General features: G+C 37.9%; 1 protein-coding gene across 3 annotated transcripts in view; it reads left to right on the forward strand.

Moving 5' to 3' along the window:
- SPAG9 (sperm associated antigen 9) overlaps positions 1 to 24,761 on the forward strand; it is a 171,028-nt gene that overhangs the window by 22,411 nt on the left and 123,856 nt on the right. For all 3 annotated transcript variants that reach the window (XM_006889278.1, XM_006889277.1, XM_006889276.1), the window contains exon 2: positions 20,240 to 20,360. In XM_006889278.1, the coding sequence (XP_006889340.1) occupies positions 20,240 to 20,360 (121 nt within the window). The remainder of the gene's footprint in view (positions 1 to 20,239; positions 20,361 to 24,761) is intronic.

Genomic DNA, 24,761 nt, shown 5'->3' on the forward strand with positions numbered 1-24,761 from the left:
GGTCCTTGGAGAAGGACATCATGCTTGGGAGGGTGGAGGGACGGCGCAGGAGGGAAAGGCCCTCTATGAGGTGGATTGATTCAGTGACTGGGATATTCGGGATGGGAGTATCAGAGACAGTGGGATTGGCACAGGACAGAGAAGAGTTTAGGGCTGTTGTATATAGGGTCGCTATGAGTCACAAGCCACTCAGTGGCACATAACAACAACAACAATATGGTCTTATTGAACATTATTTGATACAGTTATGGAACCATTTTTCAAATATTAAAAAAAATCAGAAAATGTTATCCTGGGAAAGAAAATCAAAGAGGCTGAACTCGCTTAGCATTTCTTAAGCTCAAGGAACTGAAGAGGAAATTCAAGCCTCAATTTGCAATACTTAGGGATGCTTTGGGCAGAATATTGAGTGATCCTGCAAGTATTAAAAGAAGATTTTGGAAAGCGTATAGAGTCATTCTACCAAAAAGAATTGTCAGACACAGAAGAATTTAATGAAACAAGATATCAGCAAGAGTCTGTGGTGATGAAGGAAGAAGTTCAGAGTGCTTTGAAAGAACTGGCTATGAATAAGGCCCCAGGAATTGATGGTATACCAGTTGACATATTTCCATTAACAGATGCTGCCCTAGATGTGCTCACCAAGTTGTGCCAAGAAATCTTCAGAACAACCACTTGGCCAACTGACTGGAAGAGATTTATATTTGTTCCCATTCCAAGGAAAGGTGATCCCACAGAGTGTGAAAATTAATGAACAATGTCATTAATATCTCGTGCAAGCAAGATTTTGCTGAAGATTATCCAAAAACGACTTGGAACAGCATATCAACAGAGAACTACCAGAAGTGCAGGCTGGATTTAGACGGGGCCGTGGTAGTAGGGATATTGTAGCTAATGTTAGATGGATCTTGGCTGAAAGCAAGGAGTACCAGAAAATCATCTGTCTTTGTTTCATTGGTTATGCAAAGGCATTTGACTCTGTGTATTATAACAAACTGTGGCTAACTCTGAGAAGAATGGGAATCCCAGAACACTTGATTGTGCTAATGTAAAACCTATACTTGGACCAGGAGGCAGTCATCAGAACAGAGCAAGGAAACACTGCATGGTTCAAAATTGGGAAGAGTGTACGCTAGGGCTGTATCCTATCTCCATCCTTTTCAGTCTTTATGTAGAACAGGTTATCTAGGAGGCTGGGCTGTATGAGGAGAAATGTGGCATCAAGATTGGAGGAAGAATCATCAACAATCTGCGTCATGCAGATGATTCAACCTTGCTTGCTGAAACAGAAGAGGACCTGAAGCACTTGCTATGGAAGGTCAGGGACTGCAGTTTTCTGTATGGATTGAGACTCAATATCAAGAAAACAAAGATTCTCACCACTGGGCTGATTGGCAGCGTCATGATGGATGGTGAAGAGATTGAGATTGTTCACAGTTTTGGTTTGCTTGGATCCACAGTCAACACTCTTGGCACCAGCAGCCAGGAAATTAAAAGATTTATTGCTATGGGAAAGTCTTTCTAAAGTGCTCAAGTGCAAGGATGTCAGTCTGGAGACTAAGGTGCGCCTGATACATGCCATGGTCTTTGCAAACTTGCTGTGCAATACTGAAGGATGCCAGGGTAGAAATCCTGAATGATCCAGGAAACATCAAAAGCCACTGTTATTCTTTTTTTATTTCATTAGCAATTGAATGTATGCTAATTGGTTATCTTGAGTTAGTTAACAGTCAGCTGTGGGCTGAAAGCCTCTTGTTTAAATCAATCCGGACCTGGTGAGTGAGCCTTTGTATTTAAAAGTCGGTTGGGCCCTGGCTAAGTTTGGAGGCTCCTGTGTAAAGGAGTTGGATTCTGGAAAGTAGGTTGTGTTGATTTAATTGGAAGGTGGGTGTAAACTGGTTTGTTTTAATTTCGTTAACAATCAAGTGCTCAGTTTTTTGAGGAAGTGGCAAACTGCCTTCCAGAATGGTTGCACCATTTTACAATCCCACCAACAATGTATAAGAGTTCCTTTCTTGCCACATACTCTCTAACATCTATTACTTGCTGCCCTGTTAAACTTTGCCACTGTTACTAGAGTGAGATGGTACCTCATTATGGTTTTGATTTGCATCTTGCCAGTGATTTGGAGCACTTCTTCATGTGTCTGTTTGTTCTTTGAATGTCTTCCTCTGTGAAATTTTTTTCATGTCTTTTTGCCCATTTTATAATTGGGTCACAAATGAATGGATTGAGAAATTATGGTACATTCACACAATGGAATACTAGGCAGCATGCAGGAGCAATCACTTTGTAAATTATTACCTATCTTGGGAGGGACTGGAGAGCATTATGCTGAGTGAACTAACTCAGTCCCACAAGGATAAATATTGTATAAAACTGTTATGTAGAATGAGTATAAAGATCCAGGGCATGTTGGGACAGGCTGGAAGCAGAGGGATATGGATGTACGTGTGTGTGTGTATTGGGGGGAGGTCAGGGTTAATCGTTGGGTTGTACAATTTGATGGATGAGGGAGATAAGGCAAATTGAAAGAATTTGTTCAAATTTGTATTTGAGTTTTGTAAATAAAACTAGTGGGAAAAATAAAGCACAAAAACAAACAAAAAGCCAATGAAGTGTAAGCTGATTGGTCATTTGAATTTAATTAACAGTTGGCTGTGGGCTAGTGTTAATTTTGTTTGGGGAGAACATTGTTCTAAATGGTACAGCACTTGTCTGTCAGTTTGCTGTACTGAGATAACTTGAGGTTGCTGTGATGCAGAAAGCTGCCTCTGGAGTGTCAGTGCCAAAAGGGTTACCATGGTGGATAGGGGTTGGTAGAGCTCCTAGATTAAGACAGACTTGGAAGCGGGATTGGTATCCACTTTTTAAATAACGGGCCTTTGAAAACCCTGTGAACACTAGAAAATGACAGTAATTATAGAACAGGGTTCAGATCTTTTCATAAAAAGATCATAAGGTTTTCATGAAAAGTTCATAAGGTCACTATGAGTTGTACTCAACTTGATGGCATTTAACAACAACAGCTAAAAAGAATTGTTGGACACAGAACCATTTCACAAATTAATATATGACCAAGAACCCATGGTTCAAGATGCATTGAGGGCATTGGCAGAAAATGACGCCCCAAGAATAAATTGCTTACCAATTCATATAGATACAATTGATACAAATAGATATAGCCCTAGATGTGCTCACTAAACTTTGCCAGGAAAACTGGAGGACAGCTACCTGGCCAACCTATTGGAAGAGATTTATATTCCCATTCACAAAAAAAAAGATCAAACAGAAAACTGGATTTTTGGTGGGAATTACCAAACAGTATCTTTAATATCACATGCAAACAAAATAATGGCAGAAGATTATTTTAAAATGGCTAGAATAATACACCAACAGAGAATATAATTGCTGTTGCCAGATGGATTTTGACTGAAAGCAGAGAATACCTGAAAGATGTCAGTTTGTGTTTTCTTGAGTATGCAAAGGCTTTTTGTGATAAATTATGGTTGATGTTGAGGAGATTGGGAATCTAAGAACATTTAATTGTGCTCCTGTGAAACCTATGCTTAGACCAAGAAGCTGTTGTTAAAATTAAGGGAACCTACTGTATGGTTTAAAACCAGGTAAAGTGTGTGTTAGGGTTATATCCTTTCTCCATACCTGTTCAGTCTGTACACTGAGCAAATCATTTGAGAAACTGGACTATATAAAGAAAATGGGGCATCAGAATGGGAGGGAAACTTATGAAACAACCAACTTTATGCAGATGATACAAACTTGCTTGCTAAAAGAAAGAAGGACTTGAAACAGTTGTTGCAGAAGATCATAGACTACATGTTTTAATATGTATTACATCTCAGCTTCAAGAAAAAAAAAATCTTCATCAGGCCAATAGACAACCTCATGATAGGTGGAAAAGAAATAGAAATTGTCAGTGATTTTGTTTTACTTGGATCCACCTTGGAACTGGCTGCCCTGAAATCAAAAGACCTATTACATTGGAATAGCCAGCTGTTAGTGACCTATCCAAAGTGCTGAAATCAGTGATGCCATGCTTGGAAGTTTAGAGGGTTAGCAAAGGAGGGGAAGACCCTCAATGATGTGGACTGACAGAGTGACTCTCAACAGTTGGCTTGAGTATGTCAGAAATGGTCAGGATGACACAAGATAGGACAGGGTTCAGATTCATTGTTCATAGGGTTGACAGCACATAACAAGAGCTTCAGATCATCTTTGATTTTGGCAAGCCAGCCCTATCATCTGCATATTGTATGCCCTTAGTTAGTCTTTGTTCAATCCTGCTTCTATGTTCTTTAGATAGTCCAGCCTTATGGATTATTTGCTCATCTGTTTTAAAAAAGTTTCTGTTTCCATGTATCTTTGTCAGCACTTGGCCCTGTCTTGGGTTCTTTAGCCAATCTGATGTGTGTGAAATGATCTCTTGTTCTAATTTGCTTTTACAGATCTCTAGTGTGAGTGAGCATGCTTTCCTATGTTTATTGTTTCTGATTTCCTTTTCTGTGTATTGCCTCTTCAGTTTCATTCACTCAGTACTGGCAACAGCCTGTATTTGGAAGTAGGCAGTTAAATTATACTTTTAAATTGCTTTATAGTGTTCCATTATTTGATCATCAGTGGCTATGATATGGGTAAAAACAACTAGGGAATCAGTAATTTAAAGAAACTGAAGAGAGATATATCCTCTTGTATCTGGATCTTGATTGTAAAAGCATTTGTGACACAACTGGGGATATGTGAGTGTTGAATGTCTAGTCACTGTTATTTCATTGTTGTTGTTGAGTGCTGTTGAGTTGGAACTAACCTATTGCTGACCCTCTAACAGATTTCTAGAACTCCCCATATATTTCATTTCAAGAGTTAGAGAATGTTGCCATTCTAACTCAGTTATTTCTTCTGCATTTATAAGCTAATTTTTTTTTTTTATAAAGGAGATCCACTTCCTAAATAACATGCCTCCAGAAACTCTATGAACTTTGATAAATGTTGATATTTATAGAAAGGCTTCAGGCCTTTTGTTCATAGGGTCACTATGAGTCATGCTCAACTCAAAGCAATCAACAACAACAACAAAGGAGAATGTTCACATACTTACTGTTGATTACCTTAAGGTATAGTTTTTACAATAGAGTACTTTATTCTTTATATAATTTACAAGATTGTTTCCTTGTTCAACCTCCTCTACTCCCTATATCACTCCTTGCTGTTATATAGTTCTGGCTCCATGGATGCAGTATCTCTCCTTTGGTCTCTGAGTAGACTAATTACAATTTTTCACCAAGGTTTTCTTTTGTTCCCCGCTTTGTTACCTCAGAGTCCCAGTTTTTCTGATAGTTTTGGTGTTCCTTTTAGGTTGGAGCTTTAAGTAGCTGATAACCTTTAATTATCCCTTCATGTTTAAAGAGTGAGTCTCTAAAATAGGAGAGCTCAGAAGCTTTGTGCGCTTAAATGTAGTTTACTGCCTGTTGGGATCCCAGATTTCAACATTTAATGGTCTTTTCTCCATGATTTATGCTTTTCCAAAGGATAATTAATTTCTCATGGAGGTAGGTGGTGAGAGTGGTAGATACACAAGTTTATCTACAGTATGAGAACCTCTTTGAGCACAGGAAATACAGGGACTAACTTTTCTGTTACCACCTGACCATCAGTTTGTTGTACTCTGGTAACCCATGTGCTATTACAGTGCTGGAATTCATGCCATAGGTATTTCGATTTCTCTGTGTCCCTCTAATATGTAGTGATATACTGTGGAAGTTTTGTAGTGACTCCTCAAGTTTTACAGTAAATCCTCATGATCTGATAAAGAAAGCATTTGTAAGAGGATTGAGGGAGGGATATAATACCTTGAATTTCATTCCAGTCTTTACCTTAAGGGAAATTTCCCTAGGGTGTGGAGGCCTATCACATCTTTTCTCTCACAAGAGAGAAGCAGCCAATGCAGAGGGTGGTCTCAGTATCACCAAGTAAGAATTGACAGAAGTAGATGGGCTATATCCTTTAGACTAAGGTCCCTGTGCTAGTAAGTTTCACAGTGCAGAAGATCAGATCAACACATACAATAATCTACAAGGAATGCTTTGCCTTCCAATGCTGAAGGAAACAAGAGTCATCTTTTAAACCAACAGAGAGAAAGCCTAGAGCTGGCACCCTGACTTTGGACCTTTAATTTCCTAACCTGTAAGACAATATATCTGTGTTAAACAACACTGGATAACTAAGACAACAGCTTTCAGAAGAGCTTTTAGACTAAACTGGCTAGGAAGAAAGGTCTGGTGACTTGTATCTGGAAATTAACCAGTGAAAACCCAATGAATTACGAATATTATCTAAGACTTCCAGCTGCTTACTTGGATGTATCATCAGAAAGGGATTGGCTGTAGGAGAAGGGTAGCATGCCGATCTTGTAGGCCAGGAAGCCCTCGATGACATGAAATAATACAGTGACCACAGCGTTGAACTCAAGCATACCAGTTTTCTTGGTGAGATTTTGATGTGATGCGGGGGGGGGGGGGGGGGGAGTGTCACCATGAATCATATACAGGCACTCACTTAACTCTTTTTTCAGTTTGTAATCTGGCTTTGCTTGGTATCCCCTTAGTCCCAATCTCTCTGGTTGGGTTTATTTGGAAAGTAAACCTCTCCTGTCTAGAAATCCAAGGAGTGCCTACTGGCTGATAGACTGAGACCAGCTGGAGACATTCCCCATGGTGGTGGGTTTAAGCTTTCACTCATCCCATTCTCAGCCATCAACACCTACACATCATTCTCTCCCCATTACCACACCAGGAAGCAATCATGGTTTACTTATCCTCTTGTCTCTTGATGGGTATTTAAATTATTTTCTAGCTCTTAGCTATTACAAATAGCATTTGAAGGAATATCTTCATTTGTTTTTTTAATTTTTATTTTTAAATAATTTTAATAAGCATTTACAGAGATTTTGGATTTCCATTCATTCATTGCTGCACTTCTCTCCCTGCCCATCCCTCCCAACCTCCCCCACCCCCACTTCATTTGCTTTTTAAGGATATCCCTTTAGTATATTAGCTTAAATGAAACTATCCCATTCCAGGCATTTAAATTTGTTATACAACTGTGCAAACATTAGTGTTTAGAATTGTTATATGCCATTGAGTTTGAGTCAGAGTCAACTCATAACTGACCCTCCAGTAGATTTTTAGCGAGGGTGTAAATTGGACAGGAGACGATTGCCTGGCTTTCTTCCAAGGAGCAGCTGGTAGATTTGAACCTTCTGCCTTTGGATTGCCAGCACCACTCCTTACACACTTGGCCACCAGACCTCCCTTCAAACATTAGGATAATATGACCTCCTATATGAATCAGCACTCAAAGTTAGTACTTCTCAGTCTGTACCTCCCTGCCTCCTCACCACAATTAAAGCAAATGACTAAAACTTTTAAAGTAGACTTTGTCTTTCAGTCCAATATAATTTTAAAGCCAGTCAAAGATGATAGGTTCTTAAACATAAGCACGATATCATTAGTTGACCTAAAAGATAGAAACACTCCTTAATAATTGGCATTTATGTGCAACAGTGAGTTAATGAAACCCAACTTTTCTGTAAACTTTCATTAAAATCACAAAAAATATTAAAAAATAATAATTGACATTTAAGCAATGTTCACATTTCCAGTTACCTAAAAAATAGAGTTTTATAGATGGTTTCAATTGGGACCCCCATAAGATTTTTTTCTTAATCTATAATAATTCTTTTTCCCTCCCCTTACTTTTTTGGTTTTTTTTTTTTAAAAGAAACTTGATCATTTGTCTTGTAGTATTGTCTATATATCCTGGATTTGGCAGATCATATCTCTTGGTGTTAATTTGGTCATTTATCATTTTTATTAAGTACCAGGTATTCTACAAGACTGGTTAGACTCAGATTTGTTTATTTCCTAAAACTTTTGAAAGTGTGATTGTATAGTCTGTAGTAGGAGCAAAAGAACATAATTGGGGGGGGGGGATCACATTTACCTGAATTGAATAATAATAATAATAATAATACGAGATTTAATGTAAGAGTCAGTAGGGGGGAGAGGAGGATGATGTCTAGGTGACGCTTAGCAGTAAGGCAGCCTTTTACTTGACAGTATTATTTTTTGCCACTTCCGTAAGGAAAATGAAGTATTTTAAAGGGATTCCTTTAGTGGAGGAGGGAGAGGGGGATTTTTTTAGGTTTTCCCTTCCTGTATCTTTCATCCAACAAGCAACATTTTCTGGGGACTTTTTTTTTTTTTAAAACTTTGGGAGCTTGCCTTTTTAAAGTGTTTATTTGTTTTCCTCCAGAACAGTAGGGCAAAACAGCCCTTATAAGCCATCTGGACCTCAAAGTATTTTGCTTTATCACAAAGCTTATTCTTAGAGTCTAACATAAGTCTGTATTGTCCTCTCTCTCTTTCTCTCGCTCTCGCTCTCTCTCTCTCTCTTTTTTTTTTAATAAGGAAAAACAAAACACAGACCAATGTCTGGTTGCTCCCAGGAGAGTTCTGTCTGAAGTTACATCAGTGTTGTTGCTGACCTATTAGTTACTGAGAGGAGTAAGAGAAGACGTGTGCATCATATACGCTAATGCCCATGCAAGGGCTCTCTTGACCTTTTCCTTTAAGACCAGTATGTGTTGGAGAGAAAAAGAGGAAGAGATATGCAGGCCCTACACCCCCTTACCTGAGGGTCAGCCACTCCTGTGCTGGGGCGAGTGGCCAGTGTCCAAAGGTAAAATGGTTTTGTAATTTGAGAAAAGAACTCCCTTTCACCCTGAGGACACTGATACTGCCCTAATGTTTGTTGTAATGCTTGCCAGGTGTAGTGGAGGGTGACCAATTTTTAGTCATGCCATCAGATCAGCCAGGGCAAGAAGTTAAATCCTTAAGTCACATTAAATCAATTATGAATGTCCACTGATTTCTTATAAGCATTCATTTTCTTTGTTTTTCTATTAAAAACCAGCCAGTAGAGTGGCCATAGGGCGTGCACCAGTGACAGTGCCGGGCTTTTGGTATGCTATTACATTTGCCTGCAATGTCTTTGTCCCACTTCTACAGGTTAACTCTTTCTTTCAGAATCAAAGGAAATATCCTCTTTTCCTTAAACAAATGTGTTTATTTACTCATATAAGCTCCCTTTACCCTGGCTTCCATTATAGCACTTGGCATGTTGTACCTGTTTAATGTTTGACCTATATTAGAGGCTTGGTTTGGATGGTTGGATAAAGAGCCTTAGCTCTGTTTAGAACAGCTTATTTATTAATAAATCTTATAAATTGATAGTGCTTAGAAGTTTATATTTATGTATACCACCTATTCTGCTGCATTCGGCAGACCACCTGAGAAAAATTATTGTAAATAAATGTGCAGATTTATTTTACTACTACTACTACTACAGTCTTTTCTGTGACTTGAAAGTAACAGAATGGGGTATGTTCCTATAGTTTTATGGTACTTAGTTGGACAACGAGTGAGCAGGGTAACAGCAACCACAATGATGCCTTTGAATTGTGGTATTAGCAAAGAATATTGAATATACCACAAACTGCCCAAAGAACAAATCTTATTGTAAGAAGTATAGCTAGAGAATGTTCCTTAGATGAGAAGATGTTGAGATTTTATCTACCACACTTTGAGCATGTTCTCAGGAGGAACCAGTCTGAAAAGAACATTATGCTTGGTAAAATGGAAGATAGTGAAAAAAAGAAGACCCTCAAAAGATGGGCTGATGTACTACTTACAGCAAAGGTCTTAAGCACAGCAGTGATTGTGAACATGGCAATGTTTTGCCCTGTTGTACATAGCTGTTATATGCTATCAAGTCAGACCTGACCCATAGCTGACCCCTCCACCAGGTTCTCAGGCAGCAAATTGCACAAGAGATCTCCCATCATTCTCCTGCACAGTGGCTGGTAGATTTGAACCAAGTGCCTTTGGGATTGCAGCACAGCTTTTGTCCACTAGGCCACCAGAGCTCCTTTTGTACGTTGTTGTTAAGTGCCATCGAGTTGCCTTGACTTACAGCGACCCAATGTAGAGCCCTAAACCCTGCTCTATCCCTTGCCAATTTACTTTCTCTGACACACCTATCCCCGTTACCCCAGTGACTGAATCAATCCATCTCATGGAGGATCTTCCTCTCCTATGCTGTCCCTCCACCCTCCCAAGCATGACATCCCTCTCCAAGGATTGATTCTGTCTTGCAACATGTCCGAAGTATGTCAAATGAAGCTTCAGAATCCTTGTCTCCAAGGAGCAGCCTGACTTCACCCACTCCAGGACAAACTTATTTGTTCTGCTAGCAGTCCATGATATATGCAATACTCTTCTCCAGCACCATAGCTCAAAGGCATCAACTCTTCTTCTGTCATATCTAGTCATTGTCCAGCTCTCTGATGCATAGCAAGTAATTGCAAAGACCATGGCCTGAATCAGGCGTACCTTAGTCTCCAGACTGACATCATTGCTCTTCAGTACTTTGGAGAGGTCTCTGACAGCAGACTTTCCCAGTGCAATTTATCTTTTTATTTCTTGGCTGCTGGTATCAAGAGTGTTGATTGTAGAGCCAAGCAAAGTGAAGCTGTCAACAATCTCAGTCTCTTCCCCATCTACCACGATGCTGCCATTTGACCCAGTGGTGAGAATCTTTGTTTTCTTGATGTTGAGATTCAGTCCATATTGAAGGCTGCAGTCCTTGACCTTCTGCAGCAAGCACTTCAGGTTTTCCTCAGTTTCAGCAAGCAGGGTTGTGTCATCTGCATAATGCAGATTGTTGATGAGTCTACCTCCAATCCTGATGCTACATTCTCCTCATAAAGCCCAGCCTCCTGGATAATATGTTCTGCATATAGATTGAAAAGATATGGCGATAGGACACATCCTTGACGTACACCCTTCCCAGTTTTGAACCATGCGATGTTTCTGACGACTGCCTCCTGGTTCAAGTAGAGGTTTCGCATAAGCACAATCAGGTCTTCGAGGATTCCCATTCTTCTCAGGATCAGCCACAGTTTGTTGTGATCCATACTGTCAAATGCCTTTGCATAGTCAATGAAACACAGATAGACATTCCTCTGGTATTCTCTGCTTTTGGCCAAGATCCATCTGACGTTAGCTATAATATCCCTAGTGCCACGGGCTCTTCCAAATCCAGCCTGCTCTTCAGGCAGTTATCTGCTGATGTGCTGGTTCACTCATTTTTGGATAATCTTCTGCAGAATCTTGCTGCATGTGATAGCAATACGAATTGCCACTGTAGCACCTAGCAACAAAATGGCAGTAACAATTTTTGTGTTAAATTGCAATTATAGAAGACGCAGCATGCTTACGTAAAAGAATTTTTAAAATTTCTAAAAGAAGTATCCGACATGTTTATAATCTACAGAGTTAACAGTGAGGTTTGGAAATGTTTACATAAGCTACTTGTGGTCTAGTGGCAAGAAGCTGCGCTACAATCCTGAAGGCACACAGTTTGAGGCCACCAGCTGCTCCGTGGGAGAAGGGTGGATAATCTCCTGTGCAGTTAACTTCCTCTGAAAACCTGCTCTGACACTGCGGTATACAACAACTAGCCGACTTAGGGTTTCTTAGTATGGAAGAGAAAAAAAAAGCCCTGTTGGAGAATTTACCTTTTGGTATAATCCATGCAAATTGTTCCCTAATTATTTTGCTTGTACTCTAAGAATGTTAAATAAAAAGAAATGATTCTTACGACCTCTTTGTACGCCATTCCACCCCAGGATAAAGAACTTCTTTGGGCTTCTGGCTTCTGTAAGAGGGGCTCTTTGCTGTAGCGCCAACTTCATGATATCATCTCTTCTACTATAGATCTCACTATTTTATATCAGTGTTTCTTTCTTTTACCAGATTGCTAATTGCTGTAGGTGTAGTTAGGCCTTTTCCTAAAGTTTTTGTGCTTATCAGTATTCTGTTGACCAACTTTTCTACCCAATAACAACCTTTGTTTCCAAGGTTGTCTGTATTATTTCACACAACAGTGATTTAGATAACTTTAGAAGCTTAGCTTCTTTGAAACATAATTTTTAGGTAATGATTTAGAAAATTTGAATCATTTCTTACTTTGTTAAGTGTTTATCCTATTAACCTCTACTGCACTGGATGATCTACTAAGATTATCAGAACTGATTAGCATTTACTTTTGTTGCTTATTAGTGATTAACATTTTAAATGAGAGAAGAAATGGTATATTTCCAAACCAAAACATAATATACACTTAACATTGGGATCTTCAAGAACAACAACAACAAAAAAGAAAATTTTAAATTAGAAAAGGTAATAATAATGATTTTTAAATTTTTTTTTATTTTATTATTTTTGTGTGAGTGTACCGTCAAATCAGATCTGACTGGTACAGGAGGAGATTGTCCCTCCTTCCCCGGCAGAGCATCTGGTGGATTCGAACCGTGCGCCTCTGAGATTGTAGTTGCAGCTCCTTACCACTAGGCCACCAGAGCTCCCCAATAATAATGATTTTTATAAACAAGAGTTATCACCCTGGATTTCCTTTAACTTGAAGATGCATTGATACCAAATATATAAGGCTTTTAAAAATATATTTACTTTTCTAGGCAAACCGTCTGTTTCTATAATATTCTAACAAGAAAGGAGAAAGCCTACATCCTTGTGAGAGACAGCAATTTATAATTTCTATTAAAATTTACTTTGAAGGAAAGGCCCAAGAGTATGCAATTTGCTTTGGGATACTTTTTATTATTGCCAGTTCTTTCCTGTGAAAGGAAATCGCAGAAATGAGAAATTTCCCTGTAGAGAGAAAGAGCCTTGTCAATTCAAGACCTATCACATCGCTTCTTATTGTGATGTGCTGTCGAGTTGCCCCCTACTCATAGTGACCCTGTATACAATAGCTATGAACCCTGCCCTATCCTGAGCCAATCTCATCTTCTCTGACAGACCTAATCCCATTTCTCCAGTCACTGAGTTGATCCATCTCATCCTCAGTCTTCCTCTCTTGCACTGTCCCTTCACCCTTCCAAGCTTGATGTCCTTCTCCAAAGATTGGTCCCTCCTGGCCATGTGCCTGAAATATGTCAGGCAGAGCCTCAAAATTCTTCCCTTAGTCTCCAGATTACCTTGTTGCCCTTCAGTACTCTAGAGAGAGGTCCCTGACAGCAGACTTTCCCAGTGCAATTCATCTTTTGATTTCCTAACTGCTAGTGCCAAGACTAAAGAGCATCTGCTTCAAACCATAGTCTTTTCAATCACTTGCTATGCTTCTGAGAGCTGGACAGTGAATAAGGATGACAGAAAAATAATTGATACTTTTGAACTGTGGTATTGGAGAAGAGCAATGAACATCTCATGGATGGCCAAGAGAATAAACAGAGATATTTTGGAGAGGGAGCAGCTGGAGTGCTCTTCGGAGGCAAGAATGATGAGGTTTCACCTCACTTTGGGCATGTTGCTAGGAGGGGCTATTCCTTGGAGACGGACATGATGCTGGGAAGGGTGGAGGGTTGGCGAAGGAGAGGAAGACCCTCAAACAGGTGACTTGACACCTGTGCAGTGGGCTCTTGTATGTCAGGAAGTGTGAGGATGGCAAAGGATAGAGCAGAGTTCAGATCTTTTTTTCATAGGGTTGCTGAGTCATACTCAACTCAGTGGCACCTAACAACAACAGTGCCAAGAGTTAATTGTGGAACTAAGCAAGTTGAAGCTGTTAACAAATCTTGATCTCTTCTCCATCTGTCATGAAGCTGCCAATTGGCCCAGTGGTGAGAAATTTTCTTGACATTGAGCTTCAATCCATATTGAAGACTGCAGTCCTTGACCTTCTGCAGCAAAACACCTCATGTCTTTCTTAGTTTTTTCTTTTGCTTTTCAAGGAGAGGAGCGAACTGGGGGTGGGGGTGGAGGTGGAGGTGAGTGGGTGGGGAGAAAAGTGCATCAATGAATGAATGGAATTCCAAAATCTCTGTAGATGTTCATTGAAATTAATAATAATAAGAAGAAAGGGAAAAAAAGAAAATTAATCATTAATGCACCTGATGTCAACAGCAGTGTGGTTTATGTGAAACAGTTACTCAAATTGTACTCCCATGATGAAAAGATGGATGAGAAGTAGACAATCTACTTAATCATTCAGTTGTTTTCTATTGATAGAATAAATATTATAAACATAAAAAAAAAGAAAGCAAAGTTGGGTCACACAGTTTGTTGATGAAATCTTCCTCCAACTCTGATGCCGTGTTGTTGTTGTTGTTATGTGCCGTTGAGTCGTTTGCGACTCATAGCGACCCTATGTACAACAGCCCTAAACCGTGCTCTACCCTGTGCCAATCTCATCGCCTCTGACAAACCCATCCCGAGTACCCCAGTCACTGAATCAATCCACCTCATAGAGGGTCTTCCCCTCCTGCGCTGTCCCTCCACTCTACCCAGCATGATGTCCCTCTCTAAAGACCTGTCTCTCCTTACAACATGTCCAAAGTATGTCAGACGAAGCCCCAGAATCCTTGCCTCCAAGGAGCAGCCTGGATTAATCCTCTCTAGGGTGAATCTGTTTGTTTTCTTTTCAGTCCATGGTACATTTAATACTCTTCTCCAGCACCACAGCTCAAAGGTGTCAATTCTTCTATCCCCCCTAGTAATTGTCCAACTCTCTGATGCATAACAAGTGATTGCAAAAACCATGGCCTGCATCAGGCGGACCTTAGTCTCCAGAGAGACACTGTTGCTCTTCAGTATTTTGGAGAGGTCCCTAACCGCGGACTTTCCCATCGCGATACGCTTTTTGATTTCCTGGCTTCTGATGCCAAGAGTGTTGACCGTGGAGCCGAACAAACTGAAGCTGTGAACAATCTCAATCTCTTCGCCATCCATATATCATATGATCATCTGACTTGAAATGCCCCATGCCAGTCCATCTCATCTCTCCAGTGCCTAGTATGCCAATATTTATGCGTTCCATTTCTTTTTTAACAATTTCTAATTTTCCTACATTCATGGCTCTCACATTCCATGTTCCAATCACTAGTGTCTGCTTACAACTGTTCCTCTTCCTTAGTATTTCCATGCTTGACAGTTCTGCCTAGGTTGCCCTTTCTGTTCGTCTGATGCCGTATTCTTCCTTAAAAAGTCCAACCTCCCAAATAATCTGTTCTGCATATAGATTGAAAAGGTGTATATGGTAATATAGTGTTGATAGTGATAGTAAAAGGTGGAAAATAATAGAACTCTGAATACCTCAGGTAGGTCTCTGCAGTAAGCTTGTAAAGTAGGCACACAGTAATAACTACTAAACAGTTCTGGGTTATTCATGCACTTTTATAGTCAAACTAGGTCACTAAGAAACAAAGGAGATTATGAGGCTATGTTATGTGTCTTATGGGGTTTCCTATTATCAGGCAGAAAGTAGGTGACAAAGTGGTGATTGGGGTCTTCCTTTGAACTTTGGTAGCACAACATTTTTAGTGTTATTTGGTAAATATCTGCTACATTTTTAATAAAAACATGCTACCCACAGCACAACAGTAGCCCAAAAGAAAAATTTTGCCTGTTTCCCTAGATATGGCAGTCAGCTTAACCAAGAGGACATGATTTTCAAAGTAAATTTAAAAATTACATTTTATTGTTAATGTTTATTCTTTGACTATTTCAACAGGCAAAATGTTGAAATAATTGACTCGGATTTCATCACCACCACCCTGTTGGGTAGCTACTGCTTTTTGTCAGTGTAGCTGGTCAACATCTGCATGTGTTTGGTTGGTAGCTGGCGAACGGCGGCCAGGCAGAGGCATTGTGCTACTACAGTCAGGTTCAGGGCATCTGGCACCCTTATGGTGATATTTCTGAGTGAACGAATGATTTGTTAGTTTGCTTCTTATATATATTATAGTTTTTACTTCTCTTCCATATTGTTATTTTTATAGTAACATTTTGGAAAAATGAAGCAGTCACTGACTGATGGATTTTCCCAGAAGCCTTACAAATAAAGAAGGAATATATATCTTAATAGAAAAGTACAAGATATAGGTGCTAAGTAGGAGATTTAGTGGGGGGAACAGAAGCACTCTCTGAGCCTTCTGAGAAAAATGGGCAGATTTGGATTGTTGTTATTGTTAGATCCGAGTTGAGTCAAGTAAGACTCATAATAACCCTATGAACAACAGAACTGAGCCTTGTCCTATCCTGTGCTGTCCTCATCTCTTGATACGCTTCATCTCATTGCAGCAATCACAGTGTCTGTCCATCTTTTTGGAGGTCTTGCTCTCTTTCCTTGACCCTCCATCTTTCCGAGGACATTATGCTTGAATCAGATGCACCTTAATCTTTAAACTGACATCAATGCTTAAACTGACACCATTGCTCCTTGGTATTTTAGAGAGGTCCTTAACGGCAGACTTTCCCAGTGCAACACTGGGAAATGTCTTGATTTCCTGGCTGCTAGTTCTAGGAGTATTGATTGTAGATCCAAGTAAGATGAAATCATTGGCATTCCAATCTGTTTTTCTATCATGATGCTGCCTATTGGCCCAGTGGTGAGAATTTTTGCTTTCTTGATGTTGAGATATAATCCATATTGGAGGCTATGTAGTTTTTGATTCTAGAGCATTTTTCTGCCAGGGAAATGGTTGTGTCAAATTTTCATACAAGTCTGTGAACTTCACCTGATTTTGAGTGGGTATTTTGGAGACTGCAGGTTCAAATTTCAGAAATAAGAAAAATATTACATTAGTAAGTATTGAGTGAAGGCAAAAGCCACTTACTGTCATCAAGCCAGTGTCATAGATTAGCATGGAGCAGGTTTGCTAATACTGTCAATTGCTCGGTGATGATTGAGGTTGGTGGATTTGAACTGCTAGAAAGGTGCCACCTTTGGGTCAGCAGCATGGCTCTCAGTGAACTACAACTCCTTAGCTGTCTGTGTGAAATAGTTGGTTATATGTAGGGTACTTTCTGGGACACATGAGAGAAACCAACTCAATCTTGTATTTTAAAAAGGAATTTATTGATATATATAACTGAGGAGAGGGCAGTAAAACAAACAAAAACAAGCACCCCAGAAACATCCCCATGATAATGCAAGCTCCAGTAACTGTGAGATGCAGGTGTACAAATTGTATCATTAGTTAGGACTTTCCTCCAATTGCTGTTTGTTGTGGTTTTTTTGGTTTTTATTTTAATGATTATACTACTTTATTTACAAAATTAGAACACACTGTTATTCCAATTTCCCTCAAGCCCACATCCATCAAATTGTACAACCCTATGATTTGTTTTCCTTTATATTGACTTTTTTCTTTAGTCATGCTCTTGCAGTGTGTTGGGCAAAAGGTATTCTGCTCTGATACAAGCTGACTGGGTTCTTAAAGCTCAAGATTCCAAAGGGAGTTAGGTAATATTCTTTCTACTAACTGGCAAGTTTTGGTTTTTCTTTTGCTTTCTTCATGTATCATGCCCTTGCTGTCATCCCACAGCTCATCCAGTCTTTGGTCATTAGTGTTCATGGCATCAAATCTATTCTCCCCAACCTCCTGAATCTATTCTTGAGATGGTTTTTAAATTAAGAAGGGATAACCTAACAGCCATATTTTGGCTCTTGTGGACTTTTAATTTTCTTCAGCTTCAGTTTGAACTTGTATATGAATAATTATTTGATGGTCTGCTCCACAGTCATCCTCCGGTATTGTTTTCACTGCTGACACTGAGCTTCTCAGTCTCTTTTTACATAGTTTGGCCCCTCTATATTCCGTCAGGCAAGGTCATGTGTATAGTCATTTTGTATTTTTAAAAATAAGATATTTGCAATGAATAAATAATTGATTATACAAAATTCTGTCATGGGTTCTCTGACTTTGTTGCTATCTCCTACTATTGCCAATTACTGGTCCTCCTCCTTTGTTCCCAACTTTTGCATGCCAGTCACCAGTCACTATTAATGTGTCTTGATTACATGTTCCATCAATTTCATTCTGAAGAAGTTGGTAGAAATTCTGTTTTGGGTTTTTTCACTTCTTGACTTTAGTAGTTTTTTAAGCATATTTGAATGAAAGTTGTATGAACAAGTTTTCTTGTGTGCGTGTGGATATTATCCTACCACTGGCAGATACAGATCTTGAAAGGCTCTTTTTAACAAGCAGTGAAACTCCATTCCTCTTGCGTTAGTCATTCCCAGCATACTAAATCATATGATCATCTGATTTAATGTCTATTACCAGTTCATCTTAGCTCACCAGTGCCTGGGATGTCAAGCTTTGTGCATTCCATTTCATTTTTGACAACTTAAATGTATTACCTTGAAAAAAAAGTATTACATTGAGCAAATCTAGTGTCAAGGACTTCTTTAACGTATTAAAGAGGGACTTTTTAAAAAAAAAGTGTTAAAGAGTAAGGACACTAATTTATAGACTAAAGTGGACTTGACTAAAGTAATAATATTTTCAGTTGCTTTATATGCACATCAGAATTTGACAGTGAATAAGGAAGACCAAAGAAAAATTAATGCCTTTGAATCATAGTGCTGGCAAAGAGTATTGACTATACCACAGACTGTGAAGAGGACAATCTGTCTTGGAGGAAATGCAACCAGGGTGCTCCTAAGCAGCGAGGTGAAACTGTCTCACATAATTTGGGCATATTGTCAGGATGGGCCAGTCCTTGGGGGAGAAAAATGCTTAGAAATGTAGAGGGTCAGTGAAAGAGACGAAGAACCTTAAAGAGCTAGAGCGACACAGTGACTACAGCAGTGGACTTGAGCACGGCCGAGATTGTGAAGATGGCACATGTACAGATTTTGTTTATAGAGTCACTGAATCAGAACTGACGAAATAACCTGTAACAGCAACTGTCTGTCCCACAGAAACTCTAACCAGCCTGACTGAAGTTATGTACCCAACCCCAGGCAGATGAGCTCAGTTACACAAATGTTAATAATCTGTGGAAGAACCTGCAAAGAGGAGCAGCCTGCAAAGAAAGAAGAAATCCAGGAAAGCTAAATGAAAGGAAGAAAGTGTATATGTTTATATATATGTTGTCAGTTGTTGCAAGTAAGATGAAGACTGAGAATTGATAGTGAATTTAACAGATAATTTTACACTTATTTGAAGTTAAACGATTTTATTTAGATTTGAGTGGTAGAGAAATTCCTAGCACATTCCCTTAACCTTAGGACCTTAAATTCATGAGTTGAGACTTATTGTACATTAATATATTAATAATATGTATTATTAATAGTATATTAATATTAATGGACGTTATAAATATCCATTAATGAAACAACTATTTAACGGTCTTTGCAGTTATATCATTCCATCATTCTTTAGTTCTCTGTTGTATATGCTGTTGTTTATTGTGTCCTGTAGAGTCAGAACTGACCCATAATGACCCTTCACTGTGTTTTCAGAGGCAGTAAATTGCATGGGAGGAGATTGTCCACTTTTGTCCCACAGGCAAGCTGGTGGATGTGAACCATGTACCTTAGTGTTGACAGCGCAATTCCTTACCACTAAGCCACCAGAGTTTCCGTGTGTGTGTGTGTGTGTGTATACATATATAATATTATGAGTTAAATAGTTGTTTTAAATTTAGATAAGTGTGCAATTGTATTTGTTAAAGGACTTAAATACTTAAAGTAGAAGCTAGGTACTGTATTTTTCAGCAAATAATGTGCCTACAAGTGTAGTATCAGGCATAACACACTTAGAGAAACATCACAGGGGCAGTTGTTGTTACCCAAAACAACAAAACACAAGAAAAATCATTATTTATGTGAAAATAGAGTATTTCCTTCACTGGCTGTTAAGTAAAATGGAAATTTAAATAAAGTAGAATTCTGATAATAATTTCTGTGACCAAATAGGTTTATTACTTTATCCCTTTGCATTTAGAGGTGTTTTTTGTTTTGTTTTTTAAATTTACAGAAAGATGAAAACCTTTTGGTGATTCTGAAATTTTTTTTTTAATTATTTTTTACGTGCACCATCAAATCAGATCTGACTGGTACAGGAGATTGCCCCCTCCTTCTCTAGCAGAGCATCTGGTGGATTTGAACCGCTTACCTCTGGGATTGCAGTGCAGCGTTTTGCCACTAGGCCACCAGAGCTCTGTGATTCTGAAATCTCTTTAAGCAGTTAATGCCTAATTGTTATTGGTGAAATCAATAAATACAGGAGTTGAAACTAAATAAAAATTTCATTTGTTTAGTGAAAATAATATGTGTTCTTCTTTATTAGAAATTCATTGAATTTGAAGATTCCCAAGAACAGGAAAAAAAGGACTTACAGACACGAGTGGAATCTTTAGAATCTCAAACAAGACAACTTGAACTCAAAGCAAAAAACTATGCTGACCAGAGTAAGTAAAAACACCTCTTCTCAAGAGTGCAATTATAGATTGGCTCTTAAATGGTCTACTGGCTTTTCTTGACCTCTGCTAGAGTTTCAAATATGTATGCTAATTTTCATCATAAACTCAAGAATGAGACATAAGAACTGGGTTTAGATCTTTTTTGTTCCATCGTTTCAAATAATGGGATCAAGGATACACATAGGACTGTTCGCAGACTTTTCTTTGCAGTGGACATTATGCTGTATCCATTACTCAGGGATATATGCGTGTATATGTGTGTATAATTTCTTTGCATTTTTATAAAGTCTTCCAAATTCTATTGTTTCTATGTAACTTTGAAGTTTAAAAATGAAGTAGAAATTCTTTTAAATTATATGTATTTCTTAAAATTACAGAGTTCCTTTTAGTTCCTTTCTAATAGAAAACTTGTATAATTTATGGGAATAGAATTAATTTTTAAGAAAAATTTAATTTTATATCTACTATTGTGTATTCTGGATTCTATGATTAGTAAGACATACCTAAGGCTAATTTTTTTCTTTTTTGGTTTATGGGGGGAAAAAAAGAACATCATTAAGTCAAAATTAGAAAAGCAAATGGTGATAACTTTATGTCCTATGTTCTTGTCTGATACACGTAGGCAGAATTTTTTTTTGCTCACAGCTTTGTAAATTTGTTGAATCCTAGGAAGCAAGAGATAGATGGCCAGCAGTTACTCTTCCCATGTCACTCATTAAGATTGCATGGTGACTCCTGCTGTTACGGGACTGGCATATATAGAGGTTAGCTTTCGTCACCAGACTGGGAGTATGTGTGAGGACTGATGGCTCTTTCTAGAATGCTGAAGATCATAATGGAGATAAACCTAGGTTTAAGTGGATGTCACAGAGGGAAGCTAGCTGTTTTGTACATTTCAAGAATTGAGTATTCTCAAGAAAAGAAGGCACAGTTGACAGATCCAATTTCATTTCTGTTGTTTTGCTTATTAAATTTTATTTTTTATTTCAAACATTTGGGGTAGGAAAGTTTTCTTTTGGTTTGTCAAGAATGTTTATATGTTTTTAGTAATATACAATACCACTGGAAGAATGAACTTGTAAGTAAAATGACATTTTCTAATATCATGGTACCTTGAAACATGAGTCTTTTACATTCAAAGGAGATACTCCTGTTTTCACAGAAGTAACTAAATAAAAATGACTGATTCCTTTCACATGTACTTTAGCCTTTTTTTAATAACTAAAATGAAAAATATGCTTCCATTCAAGTAAATGTCAGTAACTACTGAATAAAAGAATGTAGTCAACTTAGGAGAGATTTTGAGCATCTCAGCATTTGTCTTTCCATTGTCCTTGATTTTCATCTGGTCAATTTTGTCAGTCTGTTTGGAACTGTGTTTTTAACACCCATCTGCTCATGCCTCTTTTCCAGATTTTTTTATTATTATTATCAATTTTAGTTTAAAGTAATTTTATAAATAATTTAATTGATTATACTCTAGGAGAGGGGATGAGGAAATTTTATACCAAGTACTGAATGTAGTTTTTCTTTTCTTTTTTTTAAAAATTAATTTTAATGAAAGTTTATAGGGACTTTGGATTTCTATTCACTCATTGTTGCACTTTTCTCCCTTTCCACCCCTCCTTCTCCAGTTCACTCTTTTCTTTGAAAAGTAAAAGAAAAATTCTTTCATTGTTATACAATCCCTCCCAAGTCCACTCCACTATGCAGCCTTCGTTATGGACTCCTGTCATGACAATACTACCTAATCATATATCCCTTTTAAACAATTCTCTCCTTCATCTGTTTCAATGCAGTATACATAATTTATACCATCTTTGTTAGTTTCTCCCCCAACCCCAATGTCAGTCCTGTTTTACAACAGTGGCACTATGCAGTATTTGTCCTTTGGTGACTGAGCTATTTCACTCAGCATAATGTCCTCCAGGTTTACCCATTTTGTATATTTCATGAGGTCCTTGTTTTTTAATGCAGCATAGTTGAATGTAGTTTTGAATTAGATCAGAAAATTTTACTTTTGTTGTTGCTGTCCCTCCCAGAACTTCCACTGTGGAAGTCTGCTTTTTCACTTTGCAATGGACTTTGTTGTTTTAAAGAATAGCTAAAGAACTTATAAATGTCACTAATCTTAAATGCTTTAGGATTTACAGAACCACTGTCTCTCCTGTCTTTGAGACCTTGCAGCCTTTTTTTCCACCTTTCTCTCACTTTCCCCCCCCCCCGCTAGACCTTATTTGACTATAATACTAAAGGCAAAGGTATCTTAACTATAAATATGCCATTTTCTAGTTTTATAAAACTAAAAATATTTGGAAAACATTTAATTAATTTTTTTATTCACCTTTGAATTCCCTCCCCCAAATCCGTATTGAGAGTCAAAGCTGCTTGTTTGTTATTGCTTTTAAGGTAGTGTTAAGAGTCACTCGTACATATCTTCAGTACCCTATATGACTGGAAAACCAGCATTGGCAATACAAGATTTTAAAGAATAAAAGGAAATTTTAATGACTTTCCATGGTGACAGAACATGGTCTTTGTTTTGTAATGATTAATTGGTTATCTGGACTGTTTAATCTTCTTAATTCTATTTTTTTTTTTAAATAGAGTGATTTTTGTTAACATAATTCTAGCTTAGCTTCTAATTTTAAAGGCCATTGGTTAATGTTGGCATTACCTGTAGTTAAGAAGTGGTGAACACAATTTTTCTGTTCAGTGCTGTTTTTTGAGTGTCACTTTATAATTATACCATATCCAATTTGATGTTTTTATAATGAGTTAAGAGTCCTTGATTTTAAAAAAACTATGTCAATTCTGATGTGTTTTGGGAACACATCTGCCTTTAAAATGTAGCCACATTGAGGGGAGCTCTGGTGGCCTAGTGGCAAGAAGCTGCACTGCGATCCCAGAGGTACACAGTTCAAATTCACCAGATGCTCTGCTAGAGAAGGAGGAGCAATATCATCCTGTACAAGTCAAATCTGATTTGACGGTACACACATACAAGATTAAAAAAAAAAGTAGCCACATTGAAATTCCAAGTTCTGCTCTGAAGACTACTTCCTATCTTAAAAAGAGGAATTTAGGTTGTAGTTACTTGCTGTTTGAGACTCAGAGTCAAGTGGGAGTTGAATTAAAGGACAAATTTTGCAACTTTTGCTAGTCTTCAGTCTATCAGGTTGTGATAGGATTTAACAATGTTGAGAAGTTAAGTCTATTAGAAGTGTTATGATCTTTTATGTGGTCTTTGATTTTGGAGACTTCTGGTTGCTTTCTTATAAAAATTTGAAGTAACAAAAATGTATTGGGGTCTTTTAGCATGATTAAATAATTAACTCCCATAGTGCTGAAATAATAATATTTCCTGAAAGCTAACTTTTTGTGAACCTTTAAGGAAATATATGAAATATATATATGTGGTACAGAATAAAAAAGTGTGGATTGAGGAAGGCTTTTTGGCAGATCAACCATGTAAAGAATCTATAATAAATTTCACCATTCATCATATGTCAGTAACAGGTCCTTCATGAGAAGACAGCTTTTATTTTTAGTAGTTTTGTTGTATCTTGAATATTTCTCTTAGAAGTAAAATGTTTTCTTACATGATTCAAATAAATATGGCCATTTTGATGCAATTTAAAATGGTAAACTACTGTGTGTTTGGACTTCAACCCAGGCCCAGTAGTGACCCTTGGTTTCAGAGAGATCTCAGTTTTATGGAGACAGAAGGGCATGTGCTTAGTCTTCTAGTCTTTTATCTATGTACTTTTACTTAAGAATTTGTATTATTAAAGAGATGGGGACCAAATTATAACCTCATGAACATAGATATAAATAATACTGAATTGGAGCTTTTATTCTCCAGCTCTGCAGCATTTGCTAAGTTTGAGATAACTTTGCCAGTTTCAGCCCATTATCCAGCTGTCCTATTGCCTTTTTCCATTCAAAATCACCTTGGGAATATTGAAGATAAAGTTGCTGCCATTTTATCTAATGTTCCACTAGAAGACAACTACCTGAAGAATGTAGTCAAGCAAATTTACCAAAATCTGCTCCAGGACTCCCATTTCCACCAACAGATCGGACAACAGTTCTGAACAGTCTACATTGGACTACAGCTGTAACAACTAGTCAGGATTCATTTAATACTGATATATCAGAGTCTTTGTTACTACTTAACTTTAAAAAAAATCGAGTATCATTCCTTCTGATGATGTTAATTTGTATAATTGCTTAATCTATACAGTTAAGAATGATAGGAAGACTGAAATAGCTTGCTACCTATCAAGTTGCATATCTTTCTACAAAAGTTTTAATATGGAGGAAAATATTTTGTAACCACAGTGATGGTCTCTGCTAAGAATTAAACACATAAGAATGGATGTTACC

This window comes from Elephantulus edwardii, unplaced genomic scaffold (genome assembly GCF_000299155.1).
Source record: "Elephantulus edwardii isolate Elephantulus edwardi_28Jun2011 unplaced genomic scaffold, EleEdw1.0 scaffold00077, whole genome shotgun sequence".
NCBI classification, from domain to species: Eukaryota; Metazoa; Chordata; class Mammalia; order Macroscelidea; family Macroscelididae; genus Elephantulus; species Elephantulus edwardii.